The sequence below is a fragment of the Pyxicephalus adspersus genome, chromosome 6, assembly GCF_032062135.1.
Source record: "Pyxicephalus adspersus chromosome 6, UCB_Pads_2.0, whole genome shotgun sequence".
NCBI lineage: Eukaryota > Metazoa > Chordata > Amphibia > Anura > Pyxicephalidae > Pyxicephalus > Pyxicephalus adspersus.
The window spans coordinates 64,710,028-64,732,952 of record NC_092863.1 but is presented as its reverse complement, the minus strand read 5'-3'; the positions used below and the strand labels follow the sequence as shown (position 1 = coordinate 64,732,952).

General features: G+C 35.2%; 1 protein-coding gene across 2 annotated transcripts in view; it reads left to right on the top strand.

Annotated features, from left to right (window-relative positions):
* The window catches only part of LVRN (laeverin), a 62,238-nt gene that overhangs the window by 38,844 nt on the left and 469 nt on the right, over nt 1-22,925 (top strand). The window contains exons 5-19 of one of the 2 annotated variants that reach the window (XM_072416059.1): nt 931-1,085; nt 2,878-2,991; nt 6,763-6,906; nt 8,687-8,752; nt 8,895-8,960; nt 10,852-11,021; nt 11,618-11,694; nt 12,648-12,781; nt 13,392-13,447; nt 14,815-14,962; nt 15,965-16,059; nt 17,655-17,765; nt 20,272-20,445; nt 21,266-21,400; nt 22,304-22,388. In XM_072416059.1, coding sequence (XP_072272160.1) covers nt 931-1,085; nt 2,878-2,991; nt 6,763-6,906; nt 8,687-8,752; nt 8,895-8,960; nt 10,852-11,021; nt 11,618-11,694; nt 12,648-12,781; nt 13,392-13,447; nt 14,815-14,962; nt 15,965-16,059; nt 17,655-17,765; nt 20,272-20,445; nt 21,266-21,400; nt 22,304-22,388 — 1,730 coding nt within the window. Of the gene's footprint in view, nt 1-930; nt 1,086-2,877; nt 2,992-6,762; nt 6,907-8,686; nt 8,753-8,894; nt 8,961-10,851; nt 11,022-11,617; nt 11,695-12,647; nt 12,782-13,391; nt 13,448-14,814; nt 14,963-15,964; nt 16,060-17,654; nt 17,766-20,271; nt 20,446-20,763; nt 20,949-21,265; nt 21,401-22,303; nt 22,389-22,925 lie in introns of those variants that run through there. The other variant, XM_072416060.1, reaches the window with a different exon arrangement.

The following is a 22,925-nucleotide window of genomic DNA, read 5'->3' as shown; positions in this document are numbered from 1 at the left end:
TGATTTTCAACAATAAATGTGTACTGTAGTCTTCTTCATGGAAAAATAAGACATCCCCCTGAAAATAAGACCTAGGGCATATATTGGCATTTCAAAAAATATAAGGCAGTGCCTTATTATAGGGGAAACAGGGTAGTACATTAAAAACCTTGCAAAGGCAGGCAAATTTCTTTCATCGAAGATGGGATATTCTTTTTCCCAGAGTCTGCTCCTTTTTCTGGCTAGTGGATATCTAGCCTTCCTGCCCTTGTTACTGGGTCCAAAATAAGGTATGTAATGAAAAAAAAAATTGTATTTAAGAATGTCCCAAGCATGTTGAGGTGAGAGGAAAAGAAGAACCGGGGAATGTATGTGTGGATTAAAGTTTATAGTCACAGAAGAATTAAAAACCCACTTTTATATCAAATTGGATCAAAGGTAACACACCCCAAAGTAAGTAGTAAAGGGTAAATATTTGTTAGTCCTGTTTATAGGAGAAGCAAAGCAAGACATATATTATAAAGAGGGATTTACTAAATCATTAATTAAAAAAGCAAACTTTTATTTTACAAAACATTAAAACATCTTATTACCATATACATTTTCACATAAACCATGATAATATCAATAAAATCAATCAAGGAATATCTTCTGATGCTTTCAACAAAGATGAATCATCAAAAGGAGTGCATAATGGTTATGGTTGTTACCATCACTGAAAGATCAGGAATGATTATTTATACTAAACGCGTTTCGCAGATCTGGTCTGCTTCATCAAGTGTTAGATACCGCAGTGCTTGTGTGATTCAGTAGGAATTCTAATATATTTCTCTTTTTACATTGTATTGTTATCCTTATTTTGCTCAGCAATGGTATTGTACTCTTGAAAATTGGTTGCTATCTAACTTAACCATATTTGTTAGGATGAACTCCTATCTTCTTCTCTTTTAGATTTCGTAGCAATGCCTGACCTTGGCGTTGGTGCAATGGAAAACTGGGGATTAATTACTTTTCAAGAAAGCTCATTGATGTATAACCCAGATCAAAAATTCAGCACCTCCAAAGTGTTGACTTGTCTGATTGTTGCTCATGAGATAGGACACCAGGCATGTGGTAAAATGTCCCAGATCTTTTTTAATCATGCTAACTATGAGTCTTGAGAGTGAATGGATGTTGACTGAATAGAATTTACATTTTAATGGTAAAATGTGATAGTAACATTGTGGGACATGAGTTGGTTTGGCCTGAGCTTCTGGTAGAATGACCAAAAAAACAGAAACCGTACTAGAGGAAAGGTGCGTACAAACAGGGAAAGTGTAGTCTTTAACGTGAACGTGCACTGGAAACTGCTGCCGACATAGGGGTTATAAACATAGTTTGTAGAAGTGATGGGGAAGATACAAGTATTGCACAACTCGACATATTTACGTGCATTTAATTTAATAAAGGGGTAATATACATAAAAAATATTATAGATATGTGGTTATAGACACCTGATTCAGCTTTTTTAAATTTTTTTCATGATAGTCTAATGTAAGAGTCTCCTGACTAAAACAGCTATCTAGTGTCTGTGGAACAGTTTATTTTTCTGACCATCTCGATTGCTATTTCCTGTAAGTTGACTGTCAGTGGTAGAATCTGCAAGTTCTAAATATTGCTTGGTCCCACCCTTCAACAAAAAGGATGGCAGGCCGCACAAAGAGGTTTTGTTGTGTACTCATGGCCCAGTCCTGTTACCTGAGGGTAGTTAAATCTTGCGTGTACATTCATCCACCCTAAAATTATTCTTGGTAATGTAAGTTCCCATCAAAATCCCACTAAATAGTTTTGCCATTACCTTACACAACCCATTAATAGTTAGGTTATGTACACACGTGCAATGGTCCTTGACCGATATTTGGCTCAGGGCTGATATTGGGTGAGAATCTGGCGTGTGTATAGCGCTCGTCGTCCGAATGACCATCCTAGCGAATCCACGGATTGCATTCGTCATTCTCCCCTCTCCATAGAGCAGAACAGTGATGTATGTACAGCGCTCGTTCATGCATCATGCAGCCGTTTGTTGTTGGAAAGGATTGTGAAAAATCCTTTCCAATAACAGTTATTGCACATGCGTACGTAGCCTTAGACATCTACAAATAAAAAATTGGTAATCATATTATTTAAAATCCTTGGATTCATTATTTGGAGCATTTGACTATCGTTATCTCATGGGTCCTACTATGTTTTCTATCAATTACCCTGATTGTTTAAACTTTTTGTTGACTGAATTTAAGGTAAATGTAAAATGTTGTGCATGTTGTTAGATTGTTTAATTGTATGATGTATGTTGTAATTAAAATGTTTTTCGTACACTGCCTGCCAGCACACTTTATTGTTGGCTTACTATCAATAAATTATTTACATTTATAGACAAACATGTAAATATGTCTTTAGTATATTTTACCTCAATAAATCCAGTGTAGTAGCTTTGGTTTTGGTGTAGTGGCTCTTTATCAATTCACTTGGCCTTGCCAAAGAGGAAATCGATGGTGTTTAGGTTACAATAAGTCAGATTCTTTCAGTTATCCACACACTGATCCAGGTTTTAAAGGACAGGCAGCTCTAGTAACAGACCTGCTGGGAAATCTGGTAATTCAGCACAGTCATAAATAATATTGTTAATTAATTCTAAAAGCTCTATATAATCAAAGGCCCAGCAGTCTCTTAAAACTTTTACCACATTGAAATAACTGAAATTAATTTTTAGAACATGTGTATATTATGAAAAATTGTTTAGCATCTACAAAAACCCCAAATATCAGTTTTTAGGTTTATTGACCACTTTAGTAATATCAGCCCCCTATCCTAAAATAACCATAAAAGCCATTGATATTTCATGTTTTCTATCTAATCTAGTGGTTTGGAAACCTTGTTACCATGAAGTGGTGGAATGACATATGGCTAAATGAAGGGTTTGCATCTTACATGGAATTCACTGGGGCTAGCCTGGCTGACCCCAAACTGAGACTGGTAGGTTTATTTTTCCAGAGTTTTATAAACAAAGATGTTTTTTAAGCAAGATAAGATCACCATTACACAACTGCATTCAGTTACCTCATATTATTCCTGCCACAGTCTTATTATTATTATACAGTCTCCTTATCCTATATTGTTTTATGTTTACAGCAAGTTCATCAATGCATAATCCAGTTGTATTGGGCAGGACAATGGGGTGGACATAAAAGTAAAAAAAAAGGATGGACAAAAGTGTATTGCTAAACTTTCAGATGTAGAGATTCTGTTGTACAGTGCCATGTTCCACTGTATTCAAAAAATAGTCTTTTATTTTTTGTTAAAAAGTTGAGTAAATGATATAACTATTTTATTTACCTGATTGCCCACCATACAATTTAAAGCTGAACTCTCTGGGAAAACAGCTGAATACACAGATGAAATACATACAGTTCTGACCATCTCCTTGTGTTTATTCATCTAACCTTTTCTGATTCTATCCAAAATAAAAGGAAAAGTTAGTATAGCATAGACACTGTTTTCATATCCTGGCCATAAACTCCTACGCCTAAAGTTATTCTTGAAGGTGTACAAGTGTACTCAACTTACAACAGGGACTTGATGAATTGATCTTTGGTGTTTAGCCATGGCTGTTCATTTTTAGTCTGTTTAGCTATCTATATCTTCTTTTCCTGCATTTACTGCCCCATCACTTCCTGTCTAATCAACCTTTTCAGTTGATCTGGATATACAAGTCTTTTAACATACTATGGTAAATCCTAACATATCCACCTGCCTGAAATGCATTTACCCTCTACCCTCCTGGTGGTAGCTAAATTATTTTTGTAGTTACTATACAAATCACTAAAAAAGCAACAGTAACACAGTTACAAACTATGTTTTGAAAATGTGTAATTGATGGTTATTTTTTCCCTCGATCAATAAGAAAATATATTATATACCTTTTGAATGATTACTTAGACAGATTTTGGGTGCTTCTATGGAACTTCTTGTAGGGCAAAAGTAGTTATGTATGTATTATTATAATGTTAGTATGAGTTTGTGTTTTTTTTTTTTTTATTTGGAAAAAACTCAAAAAGTTTAGTCAGGAAAATTGATGATCCTTTAGTTGAGGGAAGTGATGGTCTGCTCCCTTGGACTGTGAACTCTTTCTTGGTATAATGAAGGACTGTGTGATAAAAAGACATTTGAAGAGTAAAATCTATCATTTAAGGTATTTATATGAAAGTGGCGATGAGAAAAATAATCAAGCACTAAAAACTGGTTAAAAGGGGTCACAGAATAAGCCAAGTGTATCCTTAGGGTTGGTATATAAATGGAAGCAATTTTCAGCACATTTTCCCAGTGTAAAATCTTTGCTATGCTGCATTTATAGACAATTATGGAGGTTCTCTGTTTAACATAGCAGGGTGAATTTTTCTCTAGATTGTTGCAAAAGGCACTCACCTGGAAATGGAAATGAACGGGGGGTAGGTGAGTGTTTGGGGCTAATTATCTCTTACATACAGTGCAGAAGCATGCTGTGCCATTTCTAGCAAGAACATTTCTCTGCATTAACAGCTTTCTCATGTAGGGCCAAAACTTCTTACAATTATTACTCTGTTTCCAGCTTTTCAGGGGTAAAGAAATGAACATGCTTGTTCAATATTCTATCCAATATGTACTAAGGTGTAATATAAAAGTGAGAGATTGATGTTTATTATAGGTGGTAGGACTTTGTTTAAGATAATGACACTCATAGCACTAGTTGCTAGAATAGCAGGGCAACGTGGGACAGCACTAAGCCTCAACATTGGTGGCTGAATTAGGAAAGTTACTTATAGGAGATAGTGTGGCCACAGAAGGGTCAGAAAACTTGCTGTAGTTTAGAAAACATTAAATCATCTCAGGCAAGTCAGGCATCATGTCTTCTCTTCTTCTGATTCTTGCAGTAGCTTTTATTAAAATAATTGCTTGATATAAGTAGAAGAGTTTGTGCAGATGTCATCATTTAGCTGTGCTAAGTCATCAGTATTTTTTTCAGATTTGTTTTCCTAAATACTTGCCTCTATCCTCCTACATTATTATACATTTCTTTGAAAAATACATTAACAATACACTTCCTAAATTGTTATGTTCTTCTCCGAAACATTTTAAGCTAGATGCATTTTTTCTCCTTGTAGACCTAATAAGCAGAAAGTAGGAATATCTGAGAAAATCAGACTTCATGAAGGAAAAGTACATGTATGTTCTCATCTGAAAAATGATTAGTTACATACCTTTCCTGTTTTTCTGTGAAGTCCTATTCTTTAGATAATCACAGTTCCTGTCTCTAAAATTACATCAATGATATGTAGCCAACCATGCTTTAGGGGAACACACAAATTGCTTTTATTTAAAAAGCATCTGGAGTTCAGGTATACTTTAAAGAATAACTAACCTCTGGAACATGAAAGGAGGAGGAAGGTATTTATCCAATGGGAATATCCTGTTTGTTCATATTGATGCAATATTTTTCCATATGTCCCAATAACTTTTTATTACCCTGAATTTTTCTTCCTGTCCATGTTCCCTAGATTATTAGCAGTCCAAAAAACTAGCTTGGCAGTTTATTACTTGCTTTTAGGAAAACTTCTACCACCCCTCCTCTACCATTGTGGATTGAAATTGTAAATGAGCGTATGTACAAGGAAGAACTCCAAAATATTGACAGTACATTTTAACTTTAACATTTTTTTTAAGGGGTCCTCTGACAACATCATCTCAATTTACCCCTTTTTTGTTTCCTTCATGTTTTATTAGGGAATCTCCTGCTCCAGCATTATCCTTTTTAATTATTTCCTCTCCTGTTGATGTTCATATCTTGTCTATGTCTAAAGTCTGCCCACAATTTATGTTAATATTGATCTGTATTTCGGTATGCTTTTTTCTCTTCCTTTGTCATTATTGCACATATATCTGGTATATTATGGCCTTTTTATTGCATATTTTGAGACGTTCATATGGGATGGAATGTTATCTTGTACTAACTTTTTTAATTCTATTAATTTTACTTACTTTGTCCCTGCATGTTTTGTTCCTTAATTTTAAAAATGCCAATATTTATTACCCAATCTTTTTTTTATAGCATTGACATATTACGCAGCGCTGTACAAAGTCATGTCACTAGCTGTCCCACAAAGGGTTTCACAATCTAATGTCCCTTCCTCAGTCATATGTTAATGTATGCATGTTAATCTTTTAATACAGTCTAAGGTCAGTTAACCTAACTGCATGTTTTTGGAATGTGGGAGGAAACCCACACAAACAGGGGGAGAACCTGAAAACTCCATGCAGATAGTGTCCAGGCTGAGATTCAAACCTGGGACCCACCATTGCAAAGACCAGATTGCTAACCTGTGAGCCACTGTGCTGCTCTTGCTGCTATATTAAGAAATACATAAAAATACAATAAATAGAGATTTAACCACACGGTTGGGTGGGGAGAGGGTTATAAAAAAATTATCATTTGCCCAAGTGTTAGCTTTAAAAAACTTTTACAATGGGACCTTAAGGGTGGGACAGCCATTAATCTTAATGAACAAGTCCAAAAAACACCAGCCCTGGATAGACCAAGTAGTATAAGCTTCAATTGTAAAAAGGAGAATCACAATTAGAATCCTGCACTGTCTATTTTGTAATGCATCCAGATGCAACATAAACATTCAATATGCACTTTACTTTTTGCTTAAAGGATGTAAATAAAGGGTGTCAGTTTGTTTCTTCAAAGCATTGGTTTTATATTTGCAGAATGAATTCTTTATGGTGCACAACCTGATAAATATTTTTGAGAAAGATGCCCGAGTAACTGCCAGAGCTGTATCAATGAAGGAAGAAGATGTTGAAAATGTGGATGATATATTGTCACTATTTGATGAATTTGCATATGACAAGGTAAGAGATACCACATTCTTCCCATCACAGCTGTGACTAACTATCTTTAATAACTGACTTGGGTCTGTTAGATTCAAAAATGAAAAAACTGCAACAAAGGCCTACAAGATCAACTTGTTTAACATTACAGACAGATAATGTATTGCTCAATATGTCCCTATACCCATTTTCCAGGTTGGTAGGTTCATTATCATCATTACTAGTTTTATTAGGTTCCATTATGACTTCAAAAGATGTCAGTAAATTGGTTTTATTTTTCCCACATGGCTAGCTAGGAACAGTAGCCTAAAAGTCATAAAGATTTTGTTAAACCAGAGGTAGAAACACTGATAATGTTAGATATGGTATCTAACACATGAAATAATTTTATCCACCTCCATCACAGGTTCTGTAATGCATATAATCCTGGTTTACATAGATAGTGATAAAACAAAGCAAAACCTTTATTGGCCACAAGGTAATTCATATTGATAAATCTGGTTCTCATCCCCACAAGGTATATGGGTATATGGTTACCCCGAGTTAGGAGGCCCTGTTCTAAAGACTCAAGCATACAATAGTAAAAAGAATGTGAGAAATGTTTATGCAATGCATGTAATTTTAGCACATGCATTGGTGCATAAGTGAACACAACACTAATCTTGGCCTGAGGTTATTTTGGAAGCTTTTAATCTACTTTAAAAAAAAAGATGGTTGCATGAAATTATCACTGGAGCCTATAAAAATGCTAAATTAGGCAAAATACCACCTCTGTGCCAGAATATTATAATACATTAAGGTTCCTTGTGCCAATAGTCCAAATATACAGATACTGTATATACTGTATAAAAAGGATTTTATGAGAGGACTGTATTTCTATTAATGATGTAGAAAAAAATGTGAAGCCAATCACTAAATCTATAGCTAAAAGTGACCTATTTGTCCCGCTCATCCATAGGTACCTGACTGTATTTAATGGTGAATCTGGGCCCGGAATTTAATAACACAGCCTTCTATTACTCTCAGTTCTGTTTTTGAATTAGCAGATAATCAAAACTGATCAAAACACCAATCTGCTGACATTAAATGGTTTTGATAAATTCCCAAAGTATCTCCAGCAATTTGGTGGATCAAGTTTGTGGGCATTAATCCTTTTAAAGACACAGATCAGGTTTTCTTTTTTTCTAACATGTATTCCCATTATACAGTTCATATGGCTATTGCCAGTGTCTATTGACACTTCTGTCACCTCTAACAACACCTGAGGTAATTTGTAATTCGGCAATTGTCAATCTTGGGGATGTGTTTGTACCTTTCATCCAGACAGCACTTAGGCAACTATAAATGTGTACAATGTCTCAGAATAAAGGATAAATCCACCCAAATGATATTTAACAATAGGTAGAACCTACATCAGCCCTTGGCTTTTTTTTAATTCTTGCACACTCAAAACTTTTTGCCCTAGTTCCTGACTGTTCCTGCTCACCTAAAAGCTTTGAATCATTGTTAGAGCTATTAGCTGCATTCCCCATAATATACCGTATATAAAAGTAAGGTTTAAATGGTATTACTCAATAATGGTCAAGCACAGATATATGGCCAATATAGTTCCCAAGAGTAATACAAAAATGTTAGAATCAGCCAAAACCAATATATTCATTTTAGGTAGACCAGTCCATGAGTGGTGTTTCATGTGCTTAATCTAAATAATCAATGGTTGTTAAAAAGTCAATTACTAAATGTGTTACTTTGTATCAAAAACCTTAGCATATAATTTTACACAGTGTCCTCTTTGCTGCAGGCATCTGCTTTGCTTCGAATGGCTACCTCCTTCCTGACAGAGAGACTCTTCATCAAAGGGATCAGCGTGAGTTTAGAAAATCATTTATGGAATTTTTGAACTTTTGGCAATATAAGACTAGACAGGCACAGCTGATTCATTGATACAACATGGATCTCTCTGCTTACGCCCTCAAGAAGTAATGCACCTTCCATTTGTCTCATCACAGTCATACTTGAAGACATTTTCATTCTCAAATGCTGACCAGGATGATCTGTGGAATCATATGCAAATGGTACTTTTTTCTATCTTATTCCAATATAAATCATACTTTGTGGTTTCTATAGCATTTAATTATCCATATGTTGTATTGTGATTTGCATTCATAAACCTTCTTTTTGTTACATTATGTAGTTTTGTTTGCTCAGACAAAAAAGTCATGCAATTGCCATGTTATATTTGAGGGTGAAAACTAAGGGCCAATATTTCCATCCTCAGTTCAGAAATAAGTCCCCGACACCTAGAACAAGTATGTAAGACAGGAGCTCTGACTTCTCTGTATGCATGTTTGTTCTTTTTCAGTGTCTTACTAAAGGAAATACAATGATGAAAACTTCTCTAGCAATGTTTCACAATTGATGTCCCTTTGGGAATGCAATTGAAATCTACTGCATGAGAAAATCTTAGAAAAATACTGTCTTGATTTAAATGAATCACTGTTAAATATTACATTTTTTGAATAGAAGATTGTTGACTTTCTTATTTATTTCTATAAAACTTGTAGGTTCATCTACTGTAGATCGGGGAAGGGTAAGCAGTGCTGAGTGGGTCAACACTGCATCTGAAATCTGAGTGCCTCCATAGAAAATAGGAATGGACTGGGTAACTCATAAAGGTTTTTACTGAAAAGTAACCTTATGATAACCCTTAAAGTGCAACTCAAGGGATTTACAATAAAAACCTTAGAGCAGGTCCCCATCTGCACTGCAAAGTTTAAATGATCATGTTGTCTTGGGGTAAAGAAGCATACTTCCCTTATTCCCTATATTTGTATAAAGTTTCACTTTATTCCTAAAATAAATACCAATCACAAACACTGAATCCTCATATCTCTGACGTAAAAGGTACCAGTACCGAACCAAGAGCATCAGTAATGACTGATCTATGTAGAACATAATGGCTCTGGTTTAGTTCTACTTTTTCAGTGTATTATACAATGGTTTAAAGATGATTCCTCTTTACTCATGCTAATAGGAACAGATGAGTGCAACATCTGTTGTATGTCTGGAAAATCTGATGGAAAATCTACTTACTAGAACATTACAACACGAAAAACATGCACTTCCAAAACTGGGATGTTACTATTTCTGTACAGTTCAGAATGGATTTCTCAGTTAGTTGGTTATATCTGTTGGGCGCCCAGAGATTGAGAAAGCTTGTCTAAATTGTGGTTTCTACATTATACATTTACTGCAATTTCCGCAGTATGTAGATGTCCTGGGGGATGATCACTTCCTTAGTTCTCTAATCACACGCCAATTCTGTGTGTAATAAAACTATTGCAGTTATGTTCTAATATGGAAGGGTTGGGGATGGTTTAACAGTATGCGAAAGTTTGTCTGTGATGTCCTTTCAAGCATTTTCAATTAGCATATGTGCCTAGAAATATTTAGAATATTTTTATTTATTTGGCTAAATAATTATGCTTTACCATACCAAAGTTAAACAATTTTATTGTTTTATCTAAATGTACCATATACTTAAATCTATCATATATAATATAAGGGCAGCTGTATTCTCTATACAGAGAATCCACAACCATGTTCTCATGACCAGACTGCGTCTTTCCCTTTGCTTTACAGCTTCATCTGCCTAACAGAAACCAGGTACCCAGTGATGAGTCAGATCTGATGACTTAGCGAGTTTTGTAAACAACAAGCTTCTTTCAATGTGGCTGAAAAGTAATCATGATAATGATCTGAAAAGGATTTATTCACCCACTAACTAGAAAGAACCTTCTACAACATTAATGTAATACAATATTTGTATTTACCTAGATTATATTACGGAAGGTTAGGCAGGGTGGTCTCATGGATTTTAGGTTGAATATGAACTTGCCCTTATTATTAATAAAGCATACGTGTGTACTGTTAAATCAAAGTCAACAGCACATACCATTTTCTAAGTTTATAGATGATCAAGATGAAGTTAAGTTACCAACATCACTGCAACAGATCATGAATTCATGGACATGGCAAAAGGGCATACCACTAGTGACGGTAAACACATCCACTGGGACATTGACCCAAGAGAAGTTCAAGACAGCCAGTGCTGAAAATGTCACAAGTGATAACAAGTATGTTGCTGCTAATGCATGTATAATATTCACACCATCAATATCATTTGTAGCAGTAGGCTTTTAGATCTGCGCTTAAAATAAAGCCTTGACTATAATTGGTCAGGTCACTGTATGATTGTTTTTGGTCATTTTATATCCCACAATATGGAATAAATTACAGTACTGATTTTGTTATCAGTATTTGATGAGGGATGGACAACAACAACTGGCACCTCCAGAGATATGTCTACCATGCCTGATGGCAAGTCCAGCCCAGAACATTATATCATTGAATTATTTAAAAGCGTTTTTCTACCTTTTAGCTGAAAAGCTACTTTCATTTTTACATTCTTGCAATATTTGTGATAGGCTGGTATACTTAGGGATTATATTAGACTTAAATTTTCCATTTGTTATTTTCTTAAAGATCATTTCAGATCAGGATTTGGATGATAACGTTAATATGTTTTTTAGTTTCAAAAATTGTGCTCAGAAAATAATAAGGAAGACAGAAAAATGCAATCTAATCTTATATCAGTTCATTCAATCTTGGATAGGAATTGTTATAAGCATGTATGTCTTGATAAATGGTCTATATTGTTTATTTTCTACAGCAATACATGGATTATTCCGATCTCTTGGATGAAAAATGGAGTAAAGCAGCCAACACTATGGTTAGACACTAAGACGAGTAAGTATTTATGGTCTTTTTAATATGTCATTTATGTATTTTGGCTGATTCAAAAGCCGAACATTTTTTACAGTAGATTGGCCTAATACATTTATAAGTGGATATAAGTGGACAGATCTGGTGGGGGTAAAATTCACAAACTCAAATCATTTTATTGTATTACTTACACTGACTGTGTGTGAGAAAATGCTCTCTCTCTTTAATTCTGGCCTAGGTCCATTCTAGGTTTTCTGGATTACACAGGTTTACCCATGATAGTCTATCTTCTCCAGCCATGGAGAGCATACATTTTTTTGGGAACACTTGTTCCAGACAACAGCTAGGTAACTAGCAGAGTTAAAAGAACATAAGCAACAGAATCCTTCAGGTTCACTCTCTCTCATACTCAAAAGACATATGTCAAAGCAATGGAATGAAAAGACATGTCGTAAGTTTTTTGCAATACATATTATTACATAACATGAACAAAAACATGAAAATGTAGAACAACACCTGTTGCTTTGTTAGAAATGCCCCTTTGTGGGGTGACAGCACACAGCATTTTTAACTAGTGCTATCAGCCCTCTCATTATTTTTTTGAATTATTTTATTTTTTTACTATTCAACCATTTTCAGATTTCTACATCATCAAGGTTATGAATTCTACTTTCCAAGATTAGAACTAGTAGGGCTTTGGATCCATGACCATTCATTGCTTTCCCATAAGTAGACAAAGTGAAACCTGCTGAGGAAAACTATATAATCCAGGATAAGCTTCTGCTTCCAGTATCTTCATAAAATATTATGTTAGAATGGATAATGGCTTAGGTTGTTACACCATTTTCTGTACATGAACCCATGTCTTGTTTTTCAATTGCTATCTTGATATCATAGTATGAAACATTTTCTTAAGTTATCAGATGGCTTTAAATACTGGTTAACATTCAAAATGTAGTTTTACTCTTAATTTTCAGAAACTTTCCCGGAAATGATTACAACTGATAATGAGTGGATTATATTAAATACTCACGTAACTGGGTACTACAGAATAAATTATGACGAAAAAAACTGGAATAATCTTGCAAAAGCACTTGAAGAAGAATCACAGGTAATGTGTAATGCTCTTTTATATTGCTATCCACATGTGCCACATAAACACATGTGCAGAAGAGAAGTTTATTCTACTATACCATTTTAAAATAATTAAGGAGTCATTTGTGAAACCGGATCGATAAAAGTATATGTAAACTCTAACAAAGAACTTCCCTTATTTGTTCTATTTTGGTATGTGAAATATACATTAAAAATCATTTTGATGTATCTGTTGATAGAATGAAGAAGTGAAAATGCAGATAAAAGGATTAAAAAACAAATTGAGACTAACACATCCACTGCATGTAATGTTTGTGAACCTTCAACATGCTATTTGTTTTTGTTCTTGGGTTTAGATATATTAAAAAATCCAATGAGATTACATACAAAACCAGGATTATGTTTGCTTGTTTTTGATATTAGCTTTATATGTTTTCCTTTTTTTAATTATATTGTTTTTGCTATGGTACATTACCACTGTAGCAGCGAACCCAACTGCTGTGAATATTGTAACTAGATATATGAGAGTCAAATAGGAAATGTTTAGTGCTTAACAAGTACATATGATCTTTCTTTATGATATTTATTGATGGTATATTCTGATATTGTGTTTATTGACCATGCAGGTGCTACCAGTGGCAAACAGAATTCAGCTCATTGATGATGCTTTTATGCTGTCAAAGTGAGTAGAAAGTAGAATTTTTGAAAAACTGGCAGTTGGTATGATATTGTTGTAAATGGATATGACCCTTTCCGGAGGAAAACTTTGTATGAATCTGAGTTTACTCTGGCTTGGGTGATAAATGAATACATACATATGGAATTAAAGCACTTATTATTGCAGACAAAATACCAGAATTTATTTTTACTGCTGCTGTTTGTTTTGGCATTGATATAATGTAATATTCTTTCTCTCTGCATTCCTAACCAAGGTTCCTGCCTTTGAAGTTACCCACATATAGACAGATAACTGTAATTAGGACAACATGTTCTAGGGCACAGGTGGCCCTCTTTGTAATACAATGAGACCCCCGTAGCTTCACCTGGCTTGGAATCTCATGTTTGTTAGTACAAGCAGACTGCAACTAATACCCCCAGCAGATTATTCATGGGGGAAGGGGAATAAACAGTCAACCAATATTTTCTACCAGCTATCATTTCCTCAAAGGTATCACCCTTGCTAGCAGAGTCTGCCTTTTTCATGTACAAACAGTCATAATCATGAAAAATAAGTTCTTCCAAATTATATTTTCTTCAGATGTAAGATCACACCTACACATCTGCTCGTCCTATAATTTATTTGGTTAGTTAATGTGTAAGATAAAATGACTTCCTCTTTATCACCCTGCCACCCTAATCTGCATAAGAAGGATAGGAAGGCCAGTTTATTCCTCCTGTTTAGCAATCTTGGAGAAGTAGACACATTAAATGGAATGTGGGGCACAGCTCATTTTTTTATTCAGTTTATAAACATCGGTGTCTGTTTAAATTGTGGTTATACAAACATAAAAATATATTTGCTTCATCATTGGTGTAGTAAAGCCTTTTGTGAACTGATGCAAACTGATTCATGTTTGCCTGATGCTTTCTAAGTTGCATCCACTCCACTTGAATCTTATTGCAAGCACCTGGGCTTGTGCACATATACATGCAGAATGATCTCTGTTCTGACATTTATTAATAAAGGAGTTACCTGAAGGCTCAAATAAACCCACAATTTAAATCAGTTATATACATTTTAGTTGTATGAAAAAAAAGTGTGCAAAGTCTTTTTTTTTCATTTGATGCAAATTGAATTTATTTTACTAATTTAAACGAAAGTTCGGTTGGGCTTTAATACCACATTTTGGTGTACCTACACCTTTTCATTATGGACCAATTCTGTCAAAGTTTGTGATGATAACTTACTTCCAGGCGCTATAGTTACCTGAAAAAATAAAGCAGATTATGAGATGAATTTATGTTGTCATCTGTATTTTATTATGAGCTTTGTGTCAATAATTGGAAACAATCTATACAATGCACCCTGTTTTTATATTATTTTTATAGCTCTGGACACCTGGATTATGAAACTGCCCTCAGTTTATCAAGATACCTGGAACAGGAAATGGAAGTAATTGTGTGGTACATTTTTCTGAAACACATGCATAACTACAAGAAGTCACTGGTGACATATCATTCTTTTCCGCTTATAAAAGTAATTTGAATTTTATTTATTATCACATTTCTGATTTGAATCAATATCACTAAAAAAAATAATAATTATCCTTGGCAAAGTAAATAGACAGTGTCATCTAAAATGTTCCCATACAATGTGGATTCTGTTGGCTCCGTACAACTTCACTTGTTGGATCCATACACCCCTCATTACCCCCCCATTGTGTTGCATTGTGTTAGATCCATAGAACCTTCATCAGCCCACTTTTCTCCAACCTGTTAGAGCCATCAACCTGCATCACCTGTGCCATCTATCCTGTTAGATCTATACAACCTGCATCACCCACTGTGATCCACTCTGTTGTATATATGTTCCTGTATATGTGTGTAGCAGTATGGGATAAAGATCTGGGAAGACGTTGGCTTTAATGCTTGTATATAGATTCTAATTTTACAACAAGGTCCAGACCAAGTAGTGTGTAACTTGTTCTGCTTTTATTCATCTGTATATATCTTGTACCTTAAAAAAATCTTGAATTGGATTGCAAGCGTTTGCCTATTTCTGTACTGCAACATCTAATTTACTTGAAAGCTTAAGGCTGACTTGGCACTGTTGGACCGATGTTGGAAAATCTGCATTAACACACATTAGGGCAGCCTTTCATTTGAGCATACTACCTAATACCCAAAAATCTCACCCAAAAAAGTGCATGCAGTATTTTGGGTGTGTAGCACATGGCATTATTAGTGCATTGCCAGTTATAACATTGTGCTGTTGTGCATTCGCCTTGACAAAGGTGCATTGGAGTGCTTTTCAGAATAAAAGTCTCTGCATCACTTAAACTTTAATACCACTTACATAGGCGTTACTATGCACTGCAATAACATGAATAGTCAAGTGTGTATTACCGCAGCATGACAATGTGAAGGGGGCCTTAACTAAAAATCCAAGGTATGTGAAACACAGTGGTCAAAACTGTTTTATATGTATGTGCACAGTTTAATTTACTCCGTTCATTATTCATTTGTTTGTTTGTTTTAGAAATATATTTTGAAAAGAATTAAACCAATATTTCAACATTATGCAAGCATTGTTGAAAGAAATTTCGATGAAACTGCTGATGACTTTTTTGTTCAGTAAGTGCCGTACACTTATGATTGTTTTAAATAATTATGACTACACTTACTAACAAGAACCTAACGTAACCTCTATAGTAGAATTTTTATTACAGCACTTACAAAATAGCATTTCTCAAATTATAATTAAAATTCCATGGTTCTTAGATCAGCAGTATTATGTCACAACTACAGATAGATAAAAATGGTTATATTTTTATAGTTAGAGAATCCCATGCTTGTCAAAGTGATTGTGTAATTTGCAAAGAACACTAATTCATATATAGTAAATAAATTATTTCTATTTAAATCTTTTAACACCCTGACTCACTGAAACCTGGCTCACCCTTTGACTGCACTTCTGTTGCTGCACTGACCTATGGAGGCCTGCACTTCACACATAACTCCAAACCTGGTAGACAGGTGGTGGAATGGGTATTCTTCTTTTCCCTCACTATACCTACAAATGGGTATTCTTCTTTTCCCTCACTATACCTACAAATGGTTATTCTTCTTTTCCCTCACTATACCTACAAATGGTTATTCTTCTTTTCCCTCACTATACTTACAAATGGGTATTCTTCTTTTCCCTCACTATACTTACAAATGGGTATTCTTCTTTTCCCTCACTATACCTTCAAATGGGTATTCTTCTTTTCCCTCACTATACTTACAAATGGGTATTCTTCTTTTCCCTCACTATACCTACAAATGGGTATTCTTTTTTTCCTCACTATACCTACAAATGGGTATTCTTCTTTTTCCTCACTATACCTACAAATGGGTATTCTTCTTTCCCCTCACTATACCTACTGAGTCCTCCTTAACCTCCTTCTTTCCTTGTACATGTTACCGGCTTTTTTTTCTTTTGCTCCCTTTTCCTTATAGTCACTGTTGTCTATAAACCTCCAGGCCCAGTCTCCTATATTCCAGACACATTGGTTTCTGCATATTTCTTGCCATTACCTAAACTAAATCTTGGTAACTACAGTGTTGCATTGAATAACTCAACAAATCCCATCTCCACCATTAGCTTCCTCTGTTTTGCAGGACTTACACTTGATATGGTCTTTTCTAAACATTGTACTCTCTCCTATTTCAAAAACTCAGAATTGACGTTTTCTGGCGACAACCTTCTTACCTTTAACCTCTATACAACTTTCTCCCGCAAATGGCAGAGATCCTGAAACTTAAATTATACCCTGTTCTCAGACTTTCTCATTTCACTCACCCCCAATCTTTTTATTCTCACACCTTTGGACTGAGTTGATTCTGAATATACCTGTACTCTATAATTTGTTCTTGATAAAGTTGCCCCTTTTATCTGGTATTTCACTAACTAGGTTCAGATCCCTACAATTCTTCATTAATGCTTCAGTTGAACTTATCATATTAAAATCAAACTACTGTGCTTTGTCTTTAAATTACTGTCCCATTGATGCCATTTGATAGGGGATGCAAGGGTGTCAGAGGGAAATGGAATTGAGAAGATATACTATATATATATATATATATATTATTATAATCACAATTCTGTGCATTTCTATATAATCAAGTAGTAACCATTAATGTTTTTACTTAAGAATGTGTATCTGTACTTTTTTTCTCCTTTAAAGTACAGGAATTGATGTCATTTTTAAAACTGCTTGTTCCCTTGGGCTGCAAGACTGTCTGAGTTTGGCAAGTGACATCTATACCAAATGGATGGCTAACACTTCCAGTAATGGGTAAGTTACATATTTATGCTTTATATGTCTAGTATATACACTGAATGTTTTCTTAGGCAGACTGAAATCGACATTTTCTTTAAGTAACTTTTTGTAAATTCATTCAAATAGTAACCTTTTATTAGCCTTTGCCTGCTCCTATATGTATAACACAGCTACCAAAGCTTTCTTTTGTCTAGATGGCACGGGCGGAGAAGAGTGCAGGTCAAACACGAGCATAATGCTTTTTTTCATCTATTTTTCTCATGTTACCTACCTATGCTAATAGTTGCTCAGACAAACTGCTTTTAAATAATGATTTAGAAGAGGTATAGATATTTAATGGGACATTAATTACTTACTTATCACAGCAATAAAAGATCTGCCCATCTCTCCCAGAACAAGTTCTACAAGATGCAAAAAAAAAAAAAAATGATGAAACAGTTGAAACTTTAAGGTGCAATGTTTTAATAGGTTACATTTTCAATTTTCTTTTTCTAAAGTAACACAGTCTTATCAAATACAAATGTATTTTTATAATCCTGCAATTGATTGTATATTGCTCTGCCAAGCAAAATAATGTTTCTAACAGATCCAAGAACAGTTGTCTCAAACAACAGCAACCCTTTGTTTTGCACTACAGGGTTGTCCGTTTTTCTGCCAGGCAATATAATGGTGCTAAAGGACCCTGTGGTGGTTTTCCTAAGAAATATTGATGTTTAGTCTGCTACAAAGTCTCATAAAAAAATGCAGTAAATTGCCTGATTTTCTTTTTAATTTGCCAATGAATTGCAAAGAGTGATGTTTTCTTTCTGTCTGTGACTTGGAAAATATCAACAACTTTCTTCTCCCTTCTATAACACATTTATTAGTTGCTTACTCCTTTATACTGGATTGTTGTATAGGTAATGTTCCCATGTTTTTCATTCCCACTGGTTGGCTTCAGAATTATTTTGCAATTAGGTTATCAAATATGTAACTTTGCTAAAGAATTGGTAGAGATTTTACGTTTGTGGTCCGGGTTTGGCTGAGCCATCCTAAAGCACACCAATCATGGGAGAAGTACAGGAGGTGCCACAACTAGTTTTTTTTTTAAACGTCACAAACCCAGAAATTTTTTTTTATACATTACTGTATTAATAAAAATCTTATCTACTAAGTTTAGGGTTAGTCGGGAATGGCAGCCTTATGATTAGTGTACAACAAGCATAGGCAATTCAGCTGGTATAAGAGTGTGTACAGTAAGATTTTACAAAGCATTATTTAGTGCTAGCTATTTCTACTTCTTGCTATTGGTTATGACACCTTTAAATTTAGCTCCAGTTTTGGAATGCAAAACACAGATCCTAAAACTTATCACTTCTCGTGGCTTGAGAGTGCCATGGCCATGCCATGTTGACTGTCGCTTTAATCAAGCTGCAAGTAGGTTTCATTTCGCTTAGGAACCACTTGTTTAAAGTCTAATAGCAACTTGTTTAAACTTGTTTATTGGGTAGTTCTTTAAAAGCTTCAAAAAACCAGTAGGATAAAATGGAAACACTTTCTGTACACATTGCTTTTATACAAACCAAAGGAAGGCTTAGCAGATATATTGTCTTTTGTCTATTGTCTATGTGTCACATTTTCATCTGTTGATTTTATTAATTATGATTGTGTAACAAAGCAATAATATCTCTGATTTGAAATAACCTTTCCAAGAAATCTGAAGGTCAAGGTTTCCGTTGTGGTATTCTGCTAAACTGATCAAAATGTACATTAATAATATAATGTTGTCTATACCAGCTTTCGCTGGAAAATGACAAATGGAAGTACAATGAAAAATTGAATGAAACAAAGCCAATTCTTGGTTGCTATTGGGAGAAATTTATATAGTATTTATTTGGGGCGTGCCGAGAACAATGTGCAGAGTGCTGCAATTATAGATGAGCGAGAATGCCTCTGGCATTCTCGCGAAAAATTGCTTAAAGTTCCGATGGTTCAGTGAAATTTCACGAAACCATCGGAAATGACTATAGGAGGATTATCACGGCTGAGTTCATAAATACAGCGGGAATAATCCTCCTGGCAAGCCCTCATTCTAACCTGTAGTGCCTGGGGATCTCTCACTGAGCAGAGGATTCTCACGGCTCCATTCATAAATGCAGCCATGATACTAGTAGTATGTGATCCTGGATAGAGTTTCTCCTGTGTTCTTGGATAGAGAAACTCTATCCAGGAACACATACAACTAGTAAAGGGCTGCAAGAGCAATCAGGGGAGCGATTGTTTGGTTTGGTAAGAGAGAACAGCCCAATTCACCACGGAACGGAATTTAAAAAATTTGCTCACTCATCCCTAGCTGCAATCCACCACAGCCTGTAAGAGCCTATTTTTTACTGTTTTAATTTTTTAGGCTAAAGTAATAGGCTGTAAGTGGTTGCCTCCGCGTGCACATTACAATGCATCTTTCACTCCTTTTGTAAATATGTCTGATCACTTATTATAGCACCATGGTAATATACTTTCTCTATGGTTTCTAATTCTAAAGAATACCACAATCCATCAAAGGGACAGTTTATTGCTATGGTATTGCAGAGGGTGGTGAAAAGGAATGGGATCATGCCTGGAATGTTTTCAACAAATCAGACCTTGGAGATGTCTGGGATTACAGTCACCTGAAAAATGGCCTGAGCTGTACCAAGGAGCCATGGCTACTGTATCGGTAAGCAGGCACAACTTGAAATGTTGTCATCAGATGCAGGCTTTTTATTGTATCATAAGGATGTCTGTGTTGAAACAATGCCATAGGATAATCTGTAGTGCAATAATACTATTGGAATGTCTGTGGTGGAACCATGCCATAAGAATATCTGTGGTGGAACATCATCTAGCCCTTTTCTGCCTTACTACCCCTGACCTTCTCTATAGATTACCTGGACTTTAGCTCTTTTTATCAATGAGGTTCAACATCACATGTGAGCATTACCTAAGGCAGCTTGTATGCAAATGTAATTATTCTATAATTTTGCCACTCTTCCAGATGGTCAACCATCCATCAAGACAATTGGTAGCTGCAAATTTTCCCAAATGCCAGCCCATTGCTTGCATCAGGGCTGGGGTGTCTTGAGAGGCGTGCTTTTCAGGAATCTATATAAAGCAGCCTGCTGGCACCTACCACCATTTAGATAGAAGCGCAGACACCAAGTAATAACATTGATTTGTCTAAAAAAGGTGTGTAATAGTAACATAAATATTATTATTACAAATGTATTTCATATCTTGATGGGGGGGGGGGACAAGGAAGGCAAAATAACAGCAGATTAAACTTCATCTTTAAATATCCTAACCTTTCTAGTTGTAATAATTGTAAATCAATCAATTTAAGGAACAGCATATTGTTCAATTAGGTTTCCAAATTTTTTTCATGCTTATCTTTATGGTTAATATTGACTACAGATGTTTTTAGTTTTCCTAGAAATATCACTAAGTACTTTCTTGCAATATCATTTTGGAAAATAACCACTTGCATTCTGTTGTTACAGTTATTTGGATATTGCTGTGACTGACGGGGCTCATAGTTTACTGGATACATTTTCGGATATGTTTAAGAATGATATAGGCAGACACATAGCCTGGGAGTTCCTGAAAGAGAACTGGCATCGTTTTAAGGAGGATTCGTAAGTGCTGTCTTTATTGGGCATACTGGATTCTTTGTATTGCAGCAAATTCTTTGCTTTCTGATCTGTAACTCTGCAATTCATATTGCACATTGCAGCAACAAAAAGCCAGACATCTATGCTTTATTTTAACCTTATCCGTATAGGTAAACCCTGGCAACAAATGCAAAACAACTGCAAGAGGCATGGGCTGCACAAAAATATAAAGATGTACATATTCCCAGCTGCCTTTGAGAATATAGAGGATCTTGTAACACTATATTAAAACTCATTGAAAGTTACAGTAGAGAAGCCATGATAGTTCATATTCACCATCATGTGATATAAACCTAATTGTGTCTACAGCAAACCTGTAAACCTGCACATTAAGCTCAAAAAAATCTGCAGTTAGCCCCTAATTAGGTTCTTAACCTTCATAATTTGTCTTTTTTATTTGTCCTGTTTGTGATTATGTTCATTATGTTGGTTTTATAAAAGAACATTTTCTTGAACTTTAACTGGAAACTCCGGTACTATTTATTGTGTCTGCAACATCATTTTAGCATTGTTACAGAACATTATTTTTACTTTGTATGTACAGGACACTTGCTGTCACTGCTCCCCTATCACTGGTCAAAACTTCTATTTGCTTTGCAAATGCAATGAAAAAATAATGTTAATTGGAAGATATGGGCAGATAGCAGAAAAGCACTGCATGTTGTAATATTTGAGGTTATTTTTTTCAGTTATGTAGAGCAGAATGCATTACAGAAATTTAGCTTCAGATTCATGAAATCAGATCATTGTGGCACTACATTCACATGTGTTATAACATCGGCAAAATTCTTCATGTTTAAATATAAACGACCCTTGTAAAATGTGGATATTGTTTCCTAACTTAAAGCTGCATTTGTATGTTTTCAGGTATGTGAAAGAATATGAACTAATATTTGAAACATTACTAACAGATTTGGGATGGAAAGCCACATCAGAACTGCAATTCCAAGAGGTGAGGCTATAAATAAGGTTTCATTTAGCTTGTTGGAGGCTGAAAAGTTTTCCTCCTCCTCTTAATGGTAGAATATTGGTTGCTGGACAGGGACCCTACCTGTTTAGCTGACCATAATGGCGGAAAAGAACTGGGAGGACAAATGCTTTTTATTCTTATAAGGAACAGCTCAGTTCCTGCTGAAAAGCTGTGAAGTATGCATGCAGATGTTGTGGGTGGATGGAATTTGTGGGCAAGGACTCCCATGTGAGTGCCAACAGATAGAGCCATTGCTCATCTGACCAGCATAACACAAGTTAAAGTGGATAAAGACCCTAACTGGATGACATTTAGTATGCAAAGGTAACTTCAGTGTTTATTGTCAACTTTACCAAAATTTTCAGGACCATGGAGTTGGTACACTGAGGGGTACTCCACTCATCCACTCATTATAGTGATTGGTTCGGGTCATTTGGTCATTGAGGCACTCAGTCAATGCACTCCGGGGGAGCAAGCATTGGAGGGTATTTCTATACATTGCGGGTTGTTTGGTATGTT